Source organism: Ptychodera flava, chromosome 10 (assembly GCF_041260155.1).
Source record: "Ptychodera flava strain L36383 chromosome 10, AS_Pfla_20210202, whole genome shotgun sequence".
Taxonomy (NCBI): domain Eukaryota; kingdom Metazoa; phylum Hemichordata; class Enteropneusta; family Ptychoderidae; genus Ptychodera; species Ptychodera flava.
In genome coordinates this window covers 8,387,862-8,409,856 of record NC_091937.1, presented here as the reverse complement: position 1 = coordinate 8,409,856, position 21,995 = coordinate 8,387,862, and the positions used below count along the sequence as shown (strand labels likewise).

Genomic DNA, 21,995 nt, shown 5'->3' with positions numbered 1-21,995 from the left:
ATATATATATATATATATATATATATATATACTCTCTGTGCCCAAGTTCAGAGGTTGCCATAAAGCCATTATGGTGATAACCGGGAGGGCACATTGTATACATTTTGTAATATATATATATATATATATATATATATATATATATATATATATATATATATATATATATACAAACAACAAAACGATATTGTACAAGTAAATGGAATTAAGCACTGCATCTTGGCCTTTCAATATTGCTCTTTTATAATTTTTGTTTTATTTGTTTCATCTATGTTTACTTTACCTGTTCTTGTGTGAAATAAACAACAACGAACAGGGAAGCTTTGTATATTTGCACTCTACTTTTTACAAATTGCAAACTTCACAATTTCGTTTAACTTAATATACATGAAGCCTAAACTAGCTCTCTTGGGTTGCCAGATTCACATACATTGATGCTACGTTCTTTTTGGCCATGTTTGTATATTTTGAATTTTAGCGAATATGACACAGAAGAGCTTTCTTATTGAGGTATTTATATACAATGAGACAGACCTTAACTATGATGTTGTCATCTTGAAACATCAAAAAAGATTCAAAATTCCATTTCACACTCCCCTTCATTCGTTGAATATGTTGGACATTGATTTTCGTTAGCACGACTACCAAACCGCGATGCAACTATCTCCATGGTGACAAAGGTCGTTACGTTCAAGATGATCACAGCAAGATTTAAATACATCATCGCCATCATCTGGTAAGAAGCCAAGATAAATCCGGTGATCCAGGGCAGTGCCATCTGAGCTACGGCCGATGAGACAATGACGGCCGCTGTCGCTCTACTGCTAAGCGTGATGTGCACACCAGCCCACGACATCGCACTAGGGAACATAGACGCTGATGCCATGCCGAGAACAACGGTGCCAATCCACAGCAATGGTTTAATACTGTCCGCAAAGATCACTAGAATAATGGCGAATATGAACAATCCACTTAGATCTGATATCAGCATTACTTTTGATGAAAGCTTCTTTGCCAATATTATCGAAAACCCCGAAGTGCCGTAAAGCTACCCCAGTATACCGCGGTCAAATAACTAGCCTCTTGGACGGAAAAATTTAAGTCAGATTCCACTGCAAAGGTGAAGATGTATCCGCCGAAGATGGCAGTCTGCCCGACGTGGCAAAATCCAAATAGACACAAAAGAGAAAGAACAGTAACAAATAAGATAACATCTCGTGTAATAGTTTTTGTCTTTCCATGGTTAACGTGGATTTTCTGGTCATTTGAATCCTTGATTTGTTTGTTTTGCTTTGGTGTGCATTTTCCTCCGTCCTTCAGGAGGAGGCTGAAGAAAGCCAATGCAACTGAAATATGATAAATCGAGAGACTACCATACGGTAACCAAAGATTTGGAAGTTTCATATTGTCTTTGTGAAAGTCATAGTTTTCAGGTATAATCGAGCAATTTTTCTCGTCAAGTCTGGTTTCACAGTCGTCGAAATATAGCTCTGTGGTAGTATCAAATGATGTCATAGATGTGGTCACGTTCAACGTCGTAGAATTGGAGGGTTCATTCGTGTCGAGAAGAAATGGCGACACTATAAGCGGGCTGACAGTTGCACCAACACCGAAGGCAAAATGGATTGCCTGCATGTATGGTCCAGACTTGGTTTTCCACGAATTAACACACACAAAATTTCCACCTGTAATTTAAATTACAAAGGATTTGCTGTTGTAAAAAGGTGAGTGAAAATGTGCCTTCGGTAACCTTTTCCTGTACTTTGAAAATCAGCACATTGTTACAGTATTGAATGAAGTTTAAGATTGTATTTCATATCTTGTGATGTTTGCACCACCTATATTGTGCGTATAACATGGTGTTAGATAGTGCGATCATATTGAGCGTGTTTTAGTCTCAGTATTCATGCTGTTAAGTATAGAAAATATAACATTGCAATAGGTAACATTTAGTGCCTCTCCGAAGGCTCTGATATTGATTTTGTAAAGAAACGTCGTCATAGATTTTATCAGCTACTGTACACACTCACCTGTGTCTACGAAGGCCATGGCAAACCCCCATGCCGCCATCACAACCAGAAGAATGATTAGGTTACGGCAAAAGGCGGCGGCTAATGCAGCAAATGCCATGCAGAGCATTGCCGTCCCGAACAACAAGTTGTAGCTGATTTTTTCAAAGATGTGCCCTGCAACAAGAGCTCCAAGAAGATAACCAATACCCCGTAGAGTAAATGCAAGGGAGACCTTATCTATTGGTTCTGAGAGTTGATGTTCAAGACTTGGTAGACTCGGCCCTATGACAGCGATGCAAGTACCCTGAAGAGAAAGCCAATAAAAATAGAAATGTAAAAAAGTCGTCCGACTATCCTACAACGTACCCTAATTTTCAAATTGAGGCATATTGATTGAAACACAAACTTTTAAATCCTCTCTCCCCCCCCCTCTCTCTCTCTCTCTCTCTCTCTCTCTCTCTCTCTCTCTCTCTCTCTCTCTCCGACCTCTCCGACCTCTCTGTCTCTCCGACCTCTCTCTCTCCAACAGGCATGCAAATCCCCTTAATGCAATAAAAGTCTAAACTTATACACTTACATCTTCACTTTAACTTAATACAACACTAAGTAACAGCAAATTGTGCTTTGCAAACCCAGCACTCAGTCACCTAGTTTTACAAAGAGTAATCGAGTTTCAAACCATTTGAAATTAAAAATTTATGTAGCAAACTCGTCGTTTTTTAAATGTACTCATAACCCAGCAAGCTCATAATGTTATTGTCATCTGCCATGCTCTCATGTTTACTAAACAATTCAAAGTTCAACGTGTGTCTCCTGCAGGCCGTTCGCGCAAAGAAGGTCATCGAGTATGTTTAGTAATTGTAAGTATTCCTAGCGTTCATCACAGAAAGAACAGTTGTGATGTCGAATAAGACTAACTCACGAATCCGAAAAATGAAAGAGCAATGAGGAATGTTTCTACACGGAGTCGTCGTACGCTCAAAGTTTCTTGATGTAGATCACATTTGGCGTGTTGACCACCACCAGACAGAGGCTCTATCTCGTCTGCTTTACGCTTCATGTCATCATCTCCGTTATCCAACCACTCCCCGTCATCATCATAGTTCTTCGTCGGAACACTTTTGGAATCAGTTACAGGTTGGTCCATGGCAATATGGATAAGAGAAGGTCTTCCATTAAACGTTACGTCACTTTTACAAGTATTCGCAGTAATAATTGACAATGCTTCATCAATCTTCTCCTTTAATGAGTTTAAAGATTTTTAAGCTGCTTCGTCGGTAGCTGGTGACTTCCTGTAGGAAAACAAAATGACAGCAATGAGAAAAAACAAACAATTAACGCTAAAGTGTTTCACCAAACTGTGGTACACGTAAAATGTCAACTACTTCGGGTTTCGCTTAAGCGAGTCATGTAAACACACACGCACCACATACACATATAACATATATATGTATATGTATATATATATATATATATATATATATAATATATATATATATATATATATATATAATATAATAATATATATATATATATATATATATATATATATATATATATATATATTATATATAAAAGTTCAGAATAGATTTGACATGTTATCAATGAATCATGATTATCTCGCAAAGCTTTGCTGTTGTGATTTTTACCCATGAAGGAAATCTGATAGACAATGACTCCACCTAACCTGTCAAAACTTAGAAGCGGACCTAACACCGTGAAATTATCATAGAACGCTTTAATAAGACGGGGTGTTTTCTGATCCAAAACATCAATGAAAATAGCGCATATTTGACCCCGACGTGGGTAGCGCCTTATATTTTTTTCGTAGAAATTTGTTAGTTTTCGACTTGTTCGGAATTATATCACACCTGACCCCAGTCGCAGATATGGAGGTCACCTTTTCGCAGTACTATTTGCTTGTGTCAAAATGTATCCTTCCAGACTACAAGTGAGTCTATGATAATGCCGTTACTGGCAGTCTTCGACGGTAGTTCCCCAGATTGATTCATGTTTGTCAACTGGACATATACCCTACCGTAACGACCACCCTGGCGTGGCACCAAGGGGCGTTTAAATGAGTGGAAACAAGAACTTTAAGATAATAGTATTCCGAATTGCAAAGACCTTTGACATGGCCGACCTCTGCTCTTTGCTCTAGATTTGAGGGAAACTGACGTTTTCTATAGATTATCAAAACCATATTTAAATTTGTGAATTTCTATTACTGACGCAACCTTATGCTATATGAATTGCCGTTTATGTGCGTCTGTGCACCGTACTCCAATCCTGAACAACGTGACGGAGGTCGGACGTCATGTATAGAACGAGACTGGGTGATTCTTGCCGAACATACCTCAGTCACTGTGAATGTACCACTGACCTTATAAATACGACAACATGATCAGGTTCAGTTCTTGCTCCTTGTACATAAGCTTATTGAATCGCCTGCTCTAGTGTCAGGACCGCTTAAACATCGTAGCCGCGACCGTTTCGTTCTATAGTCGAAGCGTACATGATGAAAAGAGATTGAGCTTGTTTACCATTCGTAACGTGACGCCCAAAGCTATCGTTCACATTGGCCTGAACGTGAAGAGCGGAGCTATTTGGCTCGTCCGTGTATAGTCCCTATATATCCGAGTTGCGATCTGGGTACAAAGTTCGGTAAAGCGCCCTCATAGGCTTTATTTTTATCATCTTAATGATATCAGGAAGTTTGAGGTGTCGAGGGGTTACAATCGTTACAAATGATGTCAAAGTTTATTATATCCACAGTACCTGCATGTACTCGAAAGCTAACAGAATCTGATTTTTTTCTTACTGAGAAAACCTCCCACATAATGAATGCCGACAAATTTACACATAAAAATGAACTTTCTTGGTCAACAACAGCCGTTCCATTCAGTGAAACATGTCTAGTCTATCCATTTTGACTGGTGAAATCGATGTATTGGGTATATCGTAGTCGGCTCTGTATATTCGCTCTCTTGCCTTGGCGTTTAATCCCTTATATTTCGGTTATATTTTCGGCCAATCAGCAGATTTTATAAGTCAACCATAGTGTTTATTCGTCCCTGTAAAATATATTTGAGACGCTATAAAGCAAATATTTCACTCAAAGGGCTGAGATTCACGGCAAACCCAGTTTTATCACTCGTATTTGTCCCTTCTGCGTGATGGCCGACACTGCATCGCTGTAAAACACTTAACCTCTCCCTTAAAATGTCGGCATGTACATGTTACACTTCTGGTTTCTTGTTGTGCAAGTCATTGTTCCGACTCCTTCATTTCTAACTTTCTTTTCGAAAACTGCAAACGAATATCTTAGCTCAGCTTTCAAATTTTCAAATGTGATTTGAACATATTTTACGACGAATGAGTATATCATTTGATACAGGTAAAGATAGCATCAATCGAATTTGTCGAACGTCACTCACTAAGTAATGTTTAAAACATTGTTCCAATGACATGAGGAGGAACTCAATATACATGTAGATATATCAGAAATCATTTCTTTCAATGAGTCTGTATGAGACAGAAATTTTCCAAATCTAATTTGTTTATTAATATAAAGTGATGCACAAACAGCTTTTTGTCGCAAAACATACCTGTTAGACAGTATTGAGCAAGCTTTCTACGCATGAGCACATTTCATGAATATTTTAAAGAAAACGTGTGCATGGTTTAATAGGGTACCAGCATCATGTTATACGAAATATAACTCTGAGAAAATAATGGTACCAATCATCACCACCTTAAATTAGCCATGTTATGGTAAGGATTAGTGGATGTACCATCATTTCAATTAAAAAAAAATTTCAGTTAAAAAACAATATGACATGCCTTCTGAAGATACGCTTCTTCCTTTACATTTACATAAATAATGCTTTGCTTTTTAGAGGAGACACGTCCCGACCCGCATATATACATATTAGTTAGACATGAAACCATCTGGGGGCATGTCCACTGCTGATATTAACATAAACACGCAGAGAATATTAAAAAAGACTGGTGTATTAGTTTTTATTTTGTCTTCACCTCTCTAGTTCATATAGTCTAGCCCTTAATCATATTTTCATAGATTACCGCGGCGCTAATTAGTATTGTGTGTCCTTCTACGGGGTTATAAACATGGTACCGTGTCGTGACTGTGTGTTCTTCAATGACCACTGTAAATTTAGGGAGATTTTTCGATACGAAGTCTGTGGCTCCTGTGATTTCATTCGAGACTCACGGAGTTTGCTGGTGGGAGGTTCAGGGCCTGTAGCAACATTTTCATTCATATACAGGTGTTCAAACAGGAGAGTAGACGTAAAGTACAAGTCCATGGTAATGTGTGTCTGGATCAAGAGGGTTGATTTCTCTGTTGAAAGTCTGGTGAATTTCATCTTTAACGTAGATCGTGCCTCGGGGACAGATATTCGGACTCTCACACTTTTACACCTCTTTTCTGATCTACCACTAGTGGGGGTTTATTTTAAAGCTTTTGGTGTAAGAAAACTTCGAAATTCGAAATTTTTACTTTTCTCCGTAGAGTTAACACAGGCATGTCGGCCATTTTGGATTTTAAATATCGGTAAATCTTTGGCTTTTTGTTTCTCTAGTACCGAAATTTGCACGGTGATCCCGAATTTTTATTCTTGATTTTGAAAGAGACTGGTTGAAAGGTTCCTCAAGGAAAGTTTGAGCAAAAGTTTAAGTCTTTCACTTTCGAGGCGCATACTGCCTTAGGCCTAAAACATTCCCTGTAGAAGGCTCGCTCAGAGTAAACACTCCCAGGTCGTAGTTGCTTGGCTTTGATGGATTTTAAACCACATTTTTTCAACATCACACCAGCATCGTTAGACGAATTTCGCTCATCAGGGTTTTTTGAGTCTTTGACTATTTCTGTTCACCAGATTGATCGCCGGTCACACTTTGAGATTCTGTGGCGTTTTTCTGCAAGTTTCTGTCGCCTCTACACTATATCTACGTTCTCAGGTCGTCAGTAATTTTGGTTAATATAATAAAAATAATGCATCAAGTTTGAAACAGTCCCTCAAAAAAGCTTGCTTCACGAGCAAGCTTCCAAAGCAAGGATGCCCGGCGAAATAATTCTATATTTCGGGCATCCATATGAGTCCCAAGAAATTCCGTGTAAAGATATACACCTTTGTTTTTGTGACGGATATATCTGTCAACCTCAAATGTAAACCTTTTAAGCATTCGCTCTGCTCTGTCTCACATGTCTGTTCATACATCGGGTTATGTATCATAATAGGTCATCGTGGAATATTCGAAGTAACCAAGCTGTAATTCCAGGTGCAGGGCTGGTTAATAATTGAATAACATCAGCAGTTACAAACGGAAACAACTCCTCTCATTGACCTGCCTGATGCTTCTCTCATAATATCACTTTTTTCCGCACAATTTTAAGACGACGTTCGCATTGAGCATCAATCCTAAATAGCTATCGTCAGTAACTGGAAAGCAGTTTCTAAGAACACATTTATATATTCTATCGTGTGTACATCATTTATCATCAAGCACGCACCATACAAACCTAGGTCACACGCAAAGCATCGAATGTAATGCTACAAACTCCGGGGCGACACGAAACAACGCCGTGGAGCTAGATTATCAGACTTTCTTTCCAGCCATGGCCAGAAATTAAAATGCCCTGTTATAAAATCTGAAAACATACCCCTTCCAATTTCAAATATAGCATTGCTTTTTTTTATGAAGGATTCATGAATTTCATAGCTGGGCATTCACAGGTAAAATATGTTCACTCACCAGGCTTCACTGTTGTCTTTCGCCCCTAAGAGAAAGGAATTTTCAAGCATACCGAGCATTAATACGTCGACATTCAATCACCCAATATCTGTCATTGTAAGCTGATTGGCATACCATCAAGGCATATCAAATACGGTGGTTTCAATCGGGTACGAATTAGCCGAAAATTAGCCATCGCGTGCGGTTTAATTACATTTCTGCTGTTATTACAAACTTAACTTTCTCTGACAAAGAAGTAACTATTCTCAAAATTTGCAATTCAAGAACATACACACATATACAGAGGAAAACACCACTCATGTTTGTTTTAATTACATCACTGCTGTCAGTATTACAAACTTGACCTTTTCTGACACAGTGCGTCACATGGCGTCACAGGGTCCAAAACTAGTCAAGAAATGTGTTGTTAACATATTCTATGGTGCACTGTCATTTTTTTCTACTGTATGTATTTAACAAGTACTCGCAAATCATGGGTACAGAAAATGTTTTTTTTTTCGAATTCATTAACCTTTAGTAAACCACTTCAAACTTTGTCAAACAAAAAGCTTTTCATTTTTATCAGATTTTCAATAATAGTTTCGGCAGCAAAAGCTCTGTCTATTATCCATCGGTGGATCGTATGTTGTTCATTTGAAACTATTGATGTAAGTAAACACTCCACACTTTTAAATATTGTAACTTATCCTGTACAGTCTGCACGAATACTTACCATCGCCGTTGTTAACAGCTTACTCCTTTGCGGTATGCAACAGGTGGAGGAATCACCACAAGACATAACAGACAAAAGCCAGTCAAACGTTTTGATGAGACCAAGAACTTGACCATTACACATCACAATGTTAAGTTTATACCAGGTATAAATAACCAAGTACCATCCGCAACCGTTGAAAGCCAGAAAGGGCTTCTATTCTCCCTGCGCTATTGCACGTCGTCTGAAACTGGTTAGGCACGTTTTATTACCTTGCAAATAGTTGCCCCTAATGCCAGCACAGGTAGACAGTAGACCCTTTTACCATGCCATGGTTTTGGCAAGATTTGTATAATTTATCAAAAATGTTTAAACACAAAATATTATCTTAACTTTTCTACAAATCGTATCAGCATGAATAACATCCACAGAACCACTGTCTCAGCCAAGTAAACTCCTTTGCGACGAATTGACGAGCAGTTACTCAACGGCTGTGGGCAACGATTTTCTCGACAGAGCTTAATATTGTTTTAAAAACATTATACACAGGTTTAAGTATAAAAAACCATCAATGGTATGATTCAACGCACTGTTTTTATTGATAAGTAACTCCACAATGTGAATATCATTATATAGCTTCAGGTTTTGTCTGTTCTGCATTGCTCTTCATTTCACAAGCCATGTAAAACATTACCAAAACAGTACCATTCCAATTCCAAAGTCCTTACTCGACTGAAAAGTATGTAGAAAGTTTTTTACTTGACCGTGTAAATCTTCAATTTTTTACTGAAAAATTACAATTAAGAGTATCAAAGTTTGATCCCCGTAAGTTTCCGAAGTCACTGTATTCACTCTCCAACCTTCCATTGTACCTTATTTGATGAATATATTTTTATCTTTACAAGTTGAAGAAACTCGTAATAGCAAGAGTTTAGGTCGCTTATGAACATTTTCATACACGTTCGCCTTCCACTAGTTTACAAATGTAGGTTTAAGGCAGAATGCGCCCCGGTGACAAATATTCAGACTCTCAAATGTTTGCGATACTTTTCTTAACTGGCGCTTGTGGTTGCTCTTTTTAAACCTCATTGAGTAGGAGAAATTTCCACCTTCTTAGTTCTTCAAAGATTAAAATTTTTATTTTCTTGTTAATTGACTGACACTTTTTCTCTAGTACCAAATTTTGATTTTTGTTCTTGCTTAGGTAAGAAAATGGTTTAAAAGTTTCATTGACGAAAATTTGAAAACTAGTTTAAGTCTTTCACTTTCGCGTTGCATTCTACCTTAAACAACCATCTCTGTGTGTTCGTCGGCAGAACCAGATGTTGAGACCTCTTTGTAATCCTTTAAATGAAGGCTTGCACAACTGCAGGTCAAATTCTGCCATTGTTTTTACAGGGACGGAGTCGCTGGTTTCAGGTTTTTCGAAGAACACATTTCTCAGGTATTTCAATCACGCTGAGACATGCTGAACTGAAGTCAGGTGGGTTAGAATTCGCTGTAGTTCTAGATATTTGGAGCCAGAGAAGAGCTTCATATATGAAGGGTTCATTCCGATCTAGTCGCCAAAGTAATGCCTGGACATTAAACCTCCTATACCTGTGCTCCCTATGTCTCAGAGGTACAAGAGATCGGTTACAGAGTATGGTGTGAAATTGTCAACTAAGTTTTCTGATGACGTCGATATTTTTTTTTACATTTCTGATTCCGTAGTAATTTCTGACAGGTGCCGTATGTTTGCAGGATGTCTCTACCTTTCTAAAAACACGTGGGAGATACTGTTTGTGCAAACGTTGCAGAACCATACGTTTCGATTTCGTAATAAGGCAGTTTCACATATGAGCTGTCACGCCTGTCTATTATTTGCTTTCTATTATATTATAGCTTTGTCAATACCAGTGAATTTTGTGACGTCATACCCATACATTATTACTGATAATGTATTCCATTATTCAGCATTGCGGCCCCACAGCGAGCAAGTTTTGTTTTGGAAAACGAAAAAAGGACTGCGCATTTAAAAGGAGGGAAAGTATCGGATAAACATGTAATACACAAAACCATAAATCTTGATAATGGTGCACAATATTGATAATAACGTTTTAACTGAACGATTTATCACATTTTTTGAGTCCTCACGCACGCATTTGTCGTCTGTCTGGCTGGCGCTCAGCGTGCAGTCCCCGTCCGATACGCTGGTTGTACTACCACGTTTGTTGACAACATGGTTCGCTTCGTTGCCGTATAGGTGAAACAGAACTCAGTACGTTTGCAAACTCCTAGACGATACTGGGTTTGACACATGGCATATTATGTATGTCAGTGGCATTGTAAACGATGCAGGCATGAAAGGCTACTCGAACCAGCCGTAAACGGGCCAACAACGGCAGCTTGCTGTCATCAACCTTGACCGGAAGTGTCTACGGATATACAACAGAGCCATTCAAAGTCTCGGTCCAAGGTCAGCTACTACCAACAATCATGACGACCGTTGACTCTCCGTTGATCTAACATCTCGGCCACCTAATTCTGATGCCCTGACTGTAATCGGAGACAACTTTCATTCATCGTTTTTTCTTCTCCATGTCTGTGATTTTACCTTGCCTTGTTCTCGATATCGCGACTCGACGGTACCGAAACCCTCCAGTATGTTTGTCAACTGTACCTTTCAAGCACCCGTTTACGTCAAGTTCTGTTGTTCGCCGAAATAAAATAGCTCTTCTCAAGAAGCCATCGAAAATTAAATTTATAGACACAATTATTATTGAAATATAAACACTTGAATAACAATTTTGAACTCTCTTGATATCGTTTGCAATGAATGCTGTACTACTAGCGACATAATAATGATCGTATTGATCAGCTGATACCATGGCATGCAGCTCGCTGATCATGCTGATGAACATTCCGTTTTCTTTATCTCTGGCATTTCACCGTGTCGGCTTTTTGAATGGCATGATGTTTAAAGGTGATGTTTCAAGTTCGATATAGACGGTAGGGATGCAGTTACGTTTCATTTCCTTCGAAAATACATCGTTTTTCAATTCAAAATGAACCGTGAAAGTGCTGGTCATTTTTTGTGCTGAACGCGTGTTCAGTGCAGTGCACTGTGCAGTGTGGAGTGCATGTAATATGTACAGAGTCAGGGCCGATCATGCTGGACGACGCTCACGGCTTCAAACTCAGTTTAAATTTCCTTTTTATTCGTTTTCTACAACTACAACTCAAGCAAACTTTGCACTCCATAATGTACTCGGCTTCGCCTCGTACATTATGTCGTGCAAAGTTTGCTTTCGTCCATTGTGGGCCGTGAGGGGGTGCATTATTGCTTAAATATACCATGATATGATGTAATGATGACATTTCGGTATTTGAAATTAGCGCAACCGTTTGTCTTGAATTTAATAAAATATCCACGTTTGCTCGTTGTATAGATTTACGTATTGCTCAATCATTTTCATCCCACATATACTGCTAATCACTTCGATATACGTTTGCCGGTCTCTTTGATGTGATATTTGTTACAGTGACTTGTAGATTAATATAGAGAATTCTTACATTGACCACTCTCATATGAACTAATGCAACATTCCATTTGTTAAAATAATATTTACAAGGTTAAGCCTTTGCTTTACATTAAAAGTTTTTTTTTGCAAATTGAGATAAAGCCGAATAACATTCTGCGACTAATTGTAAGGATGAGAGTATATTAAAAAATCACGGTTAAAAAATGCCACATTTTCTTTTAAATAATAGCTTTAAGCTTATATTTAGCCTGAAAGTTTTGTTGGCAGTTTTATTTAACGCCGATAAACATTCCGGGCAAAAAATAAGAATCGGAGGCCATGGAACAATCAAGGTTAAAATTTTAAAGGACCAGCAACTGTAATTATTGATGATTTGTTTCATTTTTTTCAGTTTTAAACGTCGATATTTTCTTTTTCCACTCCTTAAAGCATGTCGTATACCTCGTATTTAGCTTATCACCGTTATCTATAAGTGTTAAATGCGCTGTTATTGTTTACATTTTAATTCACTGTTATCGATAACAAAGCATTTTACACATAAACAGACTGAACTGACAAGTTATTAATGTCCTACCATAAATATGTAACGCTTTGTTAAGTTTTGTTCTTCGAGCATTCCCAGCCGACACAGTGCAGATTCAAATGCCACCTACAACAAACCGCTCTTACACTCTTCCTACCGCCTGTTCTGTCTTTATCGCATAGCCATGCATGCATTAGTTTACCCCAGGAGCATGAACTACTCAATCAACTTTTGCATTTAACTAGGAAATATAATTATACAAATGGTATTGGGAAGCATTTATACTTCATTTGATCCATTAAATATTCGCCAGGGAAAACCTGCTGGTTTTGTAAGAAATTCAAGTCTCCATAGATTCAAGAGATGGTGTCTCGTTTATTGTTGAACATTTCTGTCATGAATAATTTTACATTTAGTGTCCCCTTTCTCTTGTTCGATGTTTAGTGCTTTATGGAGGCCTGACTTTGCATGAGTTATTAGCACCTGATTCGTCATTCTCTGCAGAATCTTTCTTCTGATCGTTTACAGTTGACGAGTCTTAATAAAATAAATACTCAACATTCTAAAAATCCAATATTCTCAAAGTGATTGCAAATGTTGTGACGAATCACATCACCTGCTGAAAGATATTGGTTGAGCAACCTGTGGCAGTTTATTTTTGTCTTAACTTGAGTAGTTTCTAGTCAGTTACATTGCTCATTTACATATATAACGAGCTTTTACAATTAGACATATTTGGATGGACTTAACCGACACTACAAAATGTCTTATTTATTGATAACGCAGATATATGACAGTTGCTTACGTCATTGAACATTCTAATATCAGTAATTGTAAATTTGTCTTTGCATTTAATGGAAACTATGTGCCACTATTGATTGCAGAAAATTTGATAAAGCTTTTTCCGAACACTCTTACTAAAAGGTAACTTTGAACCGATAAGCTAAATGCTCTTTATCGTAAATAACACATAGTTGCATTTCACACACTTTTTACTGAGGCAAAATTAATGAAACCGAGAACATATATTGTAGATTCGAAGATCTGACAGTAGTGCAAGTTATTTGCAGTTTTATGTCAGCTAATTGCTTATTCGCATCTGAAATATATTTCAATTGAATGTTTTTATCAACCTTTACGATGACTGTACCGCACCACCTCTGAAGAACACTTGACAAATATATTGCTAATGAACATATATATTAAACGATTGGTAATTCGCATATCGAATTTACATTTTAAGATTGATAATTTTATCCCTGAAATAGCAACGCCAAGTTTGTTGAAATTTGCTAATCGCGCTTTTCATAACAAGACATAGTAAAATTGAAGAAGAGAACAACTTTGCAGGTATCATGTCCTGAAAAACGAGAGTACTGTCAGTTCACATATGGTAGTATTTTTTCTGACTAGTGAAATCAATTTTTTCTGATCATCAGTTTAATCCATCAGCAAACTATTTGCGTGTGACATATGCATAAATTGACCATATTTTTCTCACTTTTTTTGTTTACAAATGCTCAAGGCACAGTAAATAGAAACATGTACGGCAAAACCCCCAACTGGCCACATATAAGATGCCAATCAGCTGTCAGTTATGCTATTGTTGCTTTGATAACTTGCTTTCATGAATTAATGAAACCATAAGATATTCATACGGCAACAAAGGATAATTCGACTGGTCTAAAAACCTGGCATCAAGAAAAATGACAAAATTATACTAAAAACAGAAGAATACCATCTGGATGCCTTCGAAAACCTGTCACATGTTCGATCTAATATCTTCCACTCCAACAGATTAATATGTCTTTGTTTCTGATACGATGAAAGGCAGCACTCCTTGGATGTAAGAGATCTATAAATAAGCGCAGGCTTGTCTCATGATCATTCCAATTTGGGCCCCGAAGAACTGATAATCAAGAAATCTGCAATATCGGTAAGTGGCAAAAAATCGACTTTAATTTCTACTCCCATGATATCATATGTTTCATATTTTCAGTAGTATTGTCGGTTTTGCCATGGTCTGTCAAACAGTTGGATAGATCTCACCGGACTATGCTTGTGTATCGTAAGATTTTATGACATTCCGGCATCACAATTTATGTTCTGTCCTTGAACTAATCTCTAATCAAGGTTTAACCATCAGTAGAAGTTACGAAGCGCCATATCTTTATCCCAATTGGTAAACAACATCATCAATCGTCTTTGTACAGATCTAAATAAATGTTTTATGATTGCTTTCTCAGATCGAGACATTCAGCGTAATTCTCGCGGTTGCATTACGACAAGTTTAGTGCTGGCATATTTTCCTGTTCGCACTTGTAGTATTGCGAATATAGACTGTATACAAGTTTTAGCTAGTGGGACCCTGTGCTTTGTATGCATACTAACAATAGACTAACTTTCTCGATAGAAATTTTCTGTCGATAGATAAGCGTCACACGGTAGTTACCTTGACCATTCTAAAGCTGCGTGGAAAGCTTTACTTTTAACCTTAGAACGTCTCTGGTCGAAATCCATACCACAAAATCCCTTTTATATTTCAGAAACAACATTTAAAAATGGATCTCAAACTTTTTCTTCTCCTCGGATGCATGGCATTGGCTGTCCAGGCGGTAAGTGATGTTGAGCAAAGGCTTTATACTTTTAAACAGCAATATTACAGCTTCTTATAATTACGTCATTGCCGTCATTGCTTTATAAGAAAATGTGAAACCCCAGAAAAGAAAGACAATCATGAGGATTAAAGGGACAAAGTAAGACATTTTTCATGAATTTTGTTTGATGCGAGATACTACTTAAATTGTTTGACATGTTGAAAGGTACTGAATGAATGGGTGACCATACATATATTCCGACCCCGGTTTTAGACAAGTTCAATGAAACCATGTCGAAAATGAATTAATGGTCAAAACCATAAATTCATTTTCACGATGGTTTCGTTTACGGTGCCAAAAAACTGGGGTCGAATATATGCATGGTCACCCATTCATTCATTATCTTTCAAAATGTCAAACAATGTGAGTAGTATCTCGCATCAAACGAAATTCATGAAAATGGCCGACTTTGTCCCTTTAAAGCAGTTTGTGTCAAAAAGTACCTGTTACTTTTCAATTCTTGCTTTTCTAGACATTTAAACCAGTGATATGAAAACCAGTATTTGATAAATTTTAAAAAGTGTGGTTTCTTTTTATCCCCTACCCCGCACTGCCATCCCTGTATTTATCACTGTCTATTTTGGTATTGACATGGACGGCTACTAAACAGTACAACTTAGAAGGTAAGTAGTCCGCTTCACTCTTTATTTGAATTTTTTCCAAGAAAAAATGCTAACTGTCGTTCGGACAGTTTGGCAATAGTTTTCTGAAAACAAACACAAAGTTCTCCTTGCAAGTGATTTTATTAGTGATTTATTATATACAATCGGTTCTCCATTTTGTTTTTGTTTCTGTCTTTTTAGGGCGGGGGGTAATTTGCATACTGGTACGACATAATGGCACATGTTATAAAATAGTTTGGTAGACGTTCACTTACGATTGAGTTGCAATACAATGGACACCAATGTTAATTTACACTGGAAAGTAAATGACTTGGCACCCATCGTCGCCAGCTAATTTCTGCTTTGCTACAGTAACAAAGTTCTACGTTAATTTTCCATCAGTGAGAAAAATCGGTTCCTCTCGGGAAAGTTAAAATTTATTGTAGTAGCCAACTATTGCCATTGCAAATACGTGATTAAAATTATATTTAAATATTTCCTTCCCTTTGCAAGGGTCGTTCGTCGAACAAATTGATGGTGACTGTATGTGCATGGTGTACGAGGTCTACTGCCAGCAACCCGACGGTGACCAACCCTATAATGCGAAGGCTAGGCAATTCTGTAGACAACGCTCAATACTGCCGAAGGGTCCAAAGGGTCGGCTAGCAATACTGAACACTGCAGCAATTGACACCACAGTGCGCGACTTTATCAAGGATCTTCTTGAAAAAAACCCGGACTGCATAACTAAGTACGGTTTTTGGATCGGACTGTTTGATCGGGAAAAGGAGGGGGAATACTACTGGATTGATGGTGTCGCTCTCTGTGACGATTTCCGCAACTATGCCCCTGGCGAACCTAACAACAACGATAAACAGAATAAACGTGGGCAGGACTGTACGCAATTATGGTGAGGGAAAGTTTTAATCAGTTATACACATCAATATAAGAATTTAACATTAAGCGAGCTTTCTGCTGATTTTTCCGCATTTTTTGCTGTCGGACACTACCCTTGGGATAGTTGAGGACGCTAACGTTGGTAAACATAAATTCAGAAGCGTGAATTTGATGGCAGGATGCGGAACTATATGTCCTTGTCGTCATAAAACTGTTTCGATTTATCATAATGCCACCGGGTAACTAATAAAATGAATATTTGCTATCTATCATTGTGAGGATTACCAAAGGATGATACAAATGATTTAGAGGAATACGTATTTTCCTGAGATCGGTGTAAAGAGTTCACAGTTTACATTCTTTATCAAACACTAGGAAAGGATAATTACATCCAAAATATCCTAATCTCCTATATTCTGCGTGTAAATTGTAAAATGCATGCTCAAAGGGACAAAGTCGACATGAAACCATTGCGAAAATGAATTAATGGTCATGACCATTAATTCATTTTGCGATGGTTTCGTTTATCGTGTCTAAAACCGGGGTCGAATATATGCATGGTCACCCATTCATTCAGTATCTTTCGACATGTCAAAAAATATAAGTAGTATCATGTATCAAACAAAATTCATGAAAAATGGTCGATTTTGTTCCTTTAAGATGTAAGATGCTTAATTAAGATATGAAGTAAAGATTGTTGCCATTCATTCTTATTTGTTTCTATATGACTCGCACTAATAGCATATTAATATTTTGACGACAGGTACAGATTCAATCACATGGGCCTGTGGGACGACGAATACTGCAACTTCCGACCAAAGGGCATCGTCTGTGAAATACCAGGTAAGATCATCGATAAACCAGATGTGAAATTAATGTGCTCACGTGGTTTACAACAGGTCCATTACATAGTACTACGCTTCACAGAACAATCACGTATCTGTCGGATCACTATATGTAGCACGTTTCATCAACTTTCGCACAGTACACTTGGAGTTAAATCACTAATTACAAAACTTCATTAAATATGGAAATGAGCTGTTATTAACTTGAAACTGCTCAATGCTTCATTGGACAATTTGATCTCTAGCAGATCAACATCTGAAGCGCGTTTCATCAAATTTAATGTCGTAATTTTGGAGTTACATCGCTGATTACAAAGTTCATTAAATATACAAATGAACCCTTAATTAACTCCACACTACTAAATGCTTCACAATAGAGTCAGATATCTGTCGCATCAATATTTGCAGCAGTGCTCATCAAATTTGGTACAATTATTTCGGAGTTACATGACTATTTACAAAACTTCATTAAATATGCAAATGAGCTATTTATTAACTTGACACCGCTCAATGCTTCTCAGTACAAATATATATCTTATCAGATCAATATTTTGTAGAGAGTACAGTAAAACCTATCGAAACTGAACCATTCAGGACTGAGAAAATAGTTTATTTAGAGTTGTATTTGCTTTATAGAGGTCCTTTTAAAATAAATTTCTGTTGGAATGGGACTGGGAAAATGTTTCTGTTTAGACAGGTTTTCAGTTTAGACATTGTTCTTTTTAAACAGGTTTCACTGTATCATCACTCATCACATTTGGTCTTGGAGTTTCGGAGTTATATCACCAATTACAAACGTTCATTTAATATGCAAATGAGCATATAATTGATATGAAACTCACAGTATGATCATAATGCTCTAAAATTTTCATCAGTGAAAAGTTTCATGTAGTTTTGTTCGGTACTTAATGATATACGTCGACACTGTCATGACTGTGTCCATAGAAAACCATTTTGTGAAAAAAATGGTGTTTCATAACTTCATCAATATGCAGGCCACACTTACCAAAACCTAATCGGTTCTTGCCATTAGCATGTGGTAACTATCTACCAAATCTGACTTGAATCCGTTGAGGCATTTTTGAGTTACCGTGTAAAAAGACAGACAGACAGACACACAGACACACAGACAGACATACACACACACCAACGCAACGATATAACTCATATGTGTGAACACATATAACTCATATGTGTGAACACATGAGCTAAAAACGTAGGTCATATGTAATGGGCCAACACCTTTTGTATTTTTGAAGTTCACGTCACACTTATACTATAATTTTGCTAAATGTTTAAATTCCGACAAAAATTACCTGCCGATTACGTAATGATATATTTCATTATTTGTCTTTACAGAACACATCCTTTCGAACATTGCCAGTATGTATGTATGTATGTATGTATGTATGTATGTATGTATGTATGTATGTATGTATGTATGTATGTATGTATGTATGTATGTATGTATGTATGTATGTATGTATGCTTCTTATAGAAGATGTCAATCGATCTTTTCTCTTCAACTTGATTTCAGATCCTTATTGTCACTTCGGAGGCCATGGCAATTAACTCGCCTCATTAACGTTCCTGAAATCTGTATGAGACCATTCGAAGACCTAGGCTACGATAGAATTATCTTATGCTCAGCTGACGTCACTGAAGGAATAGAAATAATTTAATCGTTTAATAAATACTTATCAACTATAGTTCTCATCAAAATATTGCTGTCCATGTGTCCTTTATTTCTTTTATATCGTTCCTTTTATCATTGTCAAAGTTAGCATCAACATTGAAAGGGATGATAATTACAAGGCTACTTAATGTTCAAAGACAAAGTAACTGTCAATGATCGTTTCCAATATCTTTAGTGCTGCATATCAAGTTCCTGATCATGATCTGAAGGTTGGTCTTATCGACCTACAACACGATATCTATGGCTCACTGTTGTTATTCGGACAGCTGTGCCTATTTCGAACTTAAATAAAATTGCGCTTCATGCGAAGGGATGAGTAGTAGCTAAATACTGAGTATTTAACTTTCTTTCCATGCATCGACTGAGATTCTTCTACAAGGAAACAAAACCACGAATTTCGATTGTTTGAATATCTAAAATTTGCATAAACTTGGATTAAATCACGTATTGGCGAAGGCGATTTAAAGTAAAGAGAAAGAGTGGACACTATATTTCATTCGTAAGAGTAACATGAAAGGTGAACATCAAATGTTTCTTTAAAAAATTGTAAACTTGATAAAACTTGAAAAGGAGACAGAAGGACGAACACCTTGTCAATCTCAATACCATGAGAACTGTGTTAGAACCAGAAATTGAGGGCTCTGTATGAATACGGAGACTAAGGGACGAACTTTTACCTTTATTTTTTGCTCTACTTTTTAAAGATAAGTTATCAAAACTATATAGTCAAGAATCGCCAACTAAGGACATCTCTAAAGCTCTTATTTATGTTATCGCCAACGTTTCGTTGGAGGAATTTCAAGCCTTAAACAATCTGAAATTAACAAAAACACCAATGTTACGTTGTATAATGCAAAGAAGAATTTGGAAAATAAAAGGAAACGCTAAAGGTTTATTTCAAAATTCGAGAATTTACTGAATTTTCTACCCTGGACAGATACCTCTGCTGGTAGACAGAATTTTTCTCGAAACTGTCTTTCGCCCAGATGTACTCATTGTTTCGATAAAAGTTTGTGAGCGATGCGTGATAGCGAGTATGTGTGTGCCGGTGCTTCCTGTACTTTACAGTGTGCGGAGGAGTCGCAGCCAGAAAATGTGTAACAACTATGGCTGAGTAATTGAACTACTCTTCCTTGCGTGGAAGGGTGGAGATTTAGCTGAACAATTTTTGACTGTGATGTCTTTGCTAGATGATTGGGCGCACGTCGCGAGTTCGAGTGCCGTCGAGAATTTACTTAATTTGATCTGGCAAATCAAGCAAAGAGTATCAAACGTCAACAAATAGAAACCCAAAATGCCAGACAAAAGTAAAATACCGAGTGACATATGGTTTTAAAATTCGGTAAAGTCGGAGAGGAAACGGGGAGTAAAAACTTACAATCTTATTGTTTGGCGCTGAGCAAAAATTGTCACAACTCGCTTGACTAGTTCAAGGATGAATATGTTTATCAAGAATGGTGGTTACATATCCATGAAAAAGAATTTATGAAAATTGTAAAATGGGGGAACAGTGACGAACGATCAAAGGAGACCACCGTCGGTGTTAAAATATAAAGTAAAAAAATACACTACGGAAAATTACATACCATATTAACCTGTAGAAATTTGCATAGAAAGACTAAATAAAGGGCAATAAAACAGACCAAACAAAAGCGAAGATACATATCAACGAAAAATGGAAAAAATTGTGAAGAGATATCTCAAGAACAGCTTTGGTAAATAGATTCTATTTCAGAATCGCAGAAATGATTAGCTTTTGGTTGGGGTAGCTTGCATATTCATACTCATTTGCATAATTAATTATTTAAGGGAAAACAGACATACAATGAGAACGGTTGCACGAAATTGGATGAGATTTGCTTCAAGTATGGATTACACAAGGATTTATCCGTAATGAAAGACATAGAGGTGTGACATGAAAGATAATTGTTAATTTGCAAATTTGATGAGCTTTTCTAATTAGGGATGTATACCTTGATTGACCCTATCAAAATTGACGAAACTTGGTATGTACATTAAAGATACTATGATTTAACATTACTGAAAGTTATTTAGTATTTTTACTCCGGCTAGTTCCTAATTTGCATATTTAATGAACTTTCCCAATTAGGGATGTATACCTTGATTGCCTTTACCAAAGGTGACTAAACTTGCTATGTACATTAAAGATACTTATTGAAAGTCATTATGCGTTTTTACTTTAGCCAATTCCTAATTTGCATATTGTATTTTTCCTTATTAGGGATGTATACCTGGATTTACTAGCCAAAAGGTGACGAAACATGCATTGTATATTTAAGACACTATGATACAGCATCATCATTTTTACTTCAGCAAATTTCTAATTTGCATATTTAATGAACCTTCCTCATTAAAGTTATATATTTTGATTCACATGACTACGGTTGCTAAAACTAGCTATTTACATGAAAGATAGTATGATAAAACAACATTGAAAGTCATCAAGCATTTTAACTTCAGCTGATCACTTATTTGCATATTGAACGAACTTTCCAAACTAAGAATATATATCTGGATCCGCATGATTAAAGTCGACGAAACTCACTATGCATATTTGAGATACAACGATATAACAATCATCAAAGTTGTTTTAGCAGTTTTAGATAAATTTGTTACAAATTTTCATACATGTATTTAATGAACTTTCCTAATTAGAGATATATCTGGACTGCCATGGTTGAAGTTGACAAAACTTCGAATGTGCATAATTAATTAACTTTTCAAATTAGAGATATAAGACTTGAAGGACCCT

General features: G+C 36.9%; 2 protein-coding genes across 2 annotated transcripts; one reads left to right on the top strand and one right to left on the bottom strand.

Annotated features, from left to right (window-relative positions):
• Positions 1–233: 233 nt before the first annotated feature.
• On the bottom strand, positions 234–4,610 carry LOC139141407 (sodium-dependent glucose transporter 1-like). Its single transcript, XM_070711030.1, has 4 exons — positions 4,556–4,610; positions 2,935–3,304; positions 2,031–2,316; positions 234–1,685 (listed from the first exon to the last, which is right to left on the bottom strand). Exons 2-4 carry the CDS (start codon positions 3,157–3,159, stop codon positions 1,021–1,023), a joined length of 1,176 nt encoding a protein of 391 aa, XP_070567131.1. The 5' UTR covers positions 3,160–3,304; positions 4,556–4,610; the 3' UTR covers positions 234–1,020.
• Positions 4,611–14,345: 9,735 nt separating this feature from the next.
• On the top strand, positions 14,346–19,248 carry LOC139141406 (echinoidin-like). Its single transcript, XM_070711029.1, has 6 exons — positions 14,346–14,461; positions 15,072–15,140; positions 15,793–15,805; positions 16,298–16,694; positions 17,445–17,524; positions 19,064–19,248. Exons 2-6 carry the CDS (start codon positions 15,087–15,089, stop codon positions 19,096–19,098), a joined length of 579 nt encoding a protein of 192 aa, XP_070567130.1. The 5' UTR covers positions 14,346–14,461; positions 15,072–15,086; the 3' UTR covers positions 19,099–19,248.
• The last annotated feature ends 2,747 nt before the right edge of the window (positions 19,249–21,995 follow it).

What these genes read in the sequence shown, in the direction of transcription:
- LOC139141407 (XM_070711030.1), bottom strand. Translation starts at nt 3,159, where the DNA reads ATGGACCAACCTGTAACTGATTCCAAAAGTGTTCCGACGAAGAACTAT. An exon ending in CTCTTTCATTTTTCGGATTC is followed by an intron (nt 2,317 to 2,934) that starts GTGAGTTAGTCT and finishes CTTTCTCTTCAG; the next exon opens with GGTACTTGCATCGCTGTCAT. An exon ending in CATGGCCTTCGTAGACACAG is followed by an intron (nt 1,686 to 2,030) that starts GTGAGTGTGTAC and finishes TTTAAATTACAG; the next exon opens with GTGGAAATTTTGTGTGTGTT.
- LOC139141406 (XM_070711029.1), top strand. Translation starts at nt 15,087, where the DNA reads ATGGATCTCAAACTTTTTCTTCTCCTCGGATGCATGGCATTGGCTGTC. An exon ending in CAGGACTGTACGCAATTATG is followed by an intron (nt 16,695 to 17,444) that starts GTGAGGGAAAGT and finishes TTTTGACGACAG; the next exon opens with GTACAGATTCAATCACATGG. An exon ending in CATCGTCTGTGAAATACCAG is followed by an intron (nt 17,525 to 19,063) that starts GTAAGATCATCG and finishes ACTTGATTTCAG; the next exon opens with ATCCTTATTGTCACTTCGGA.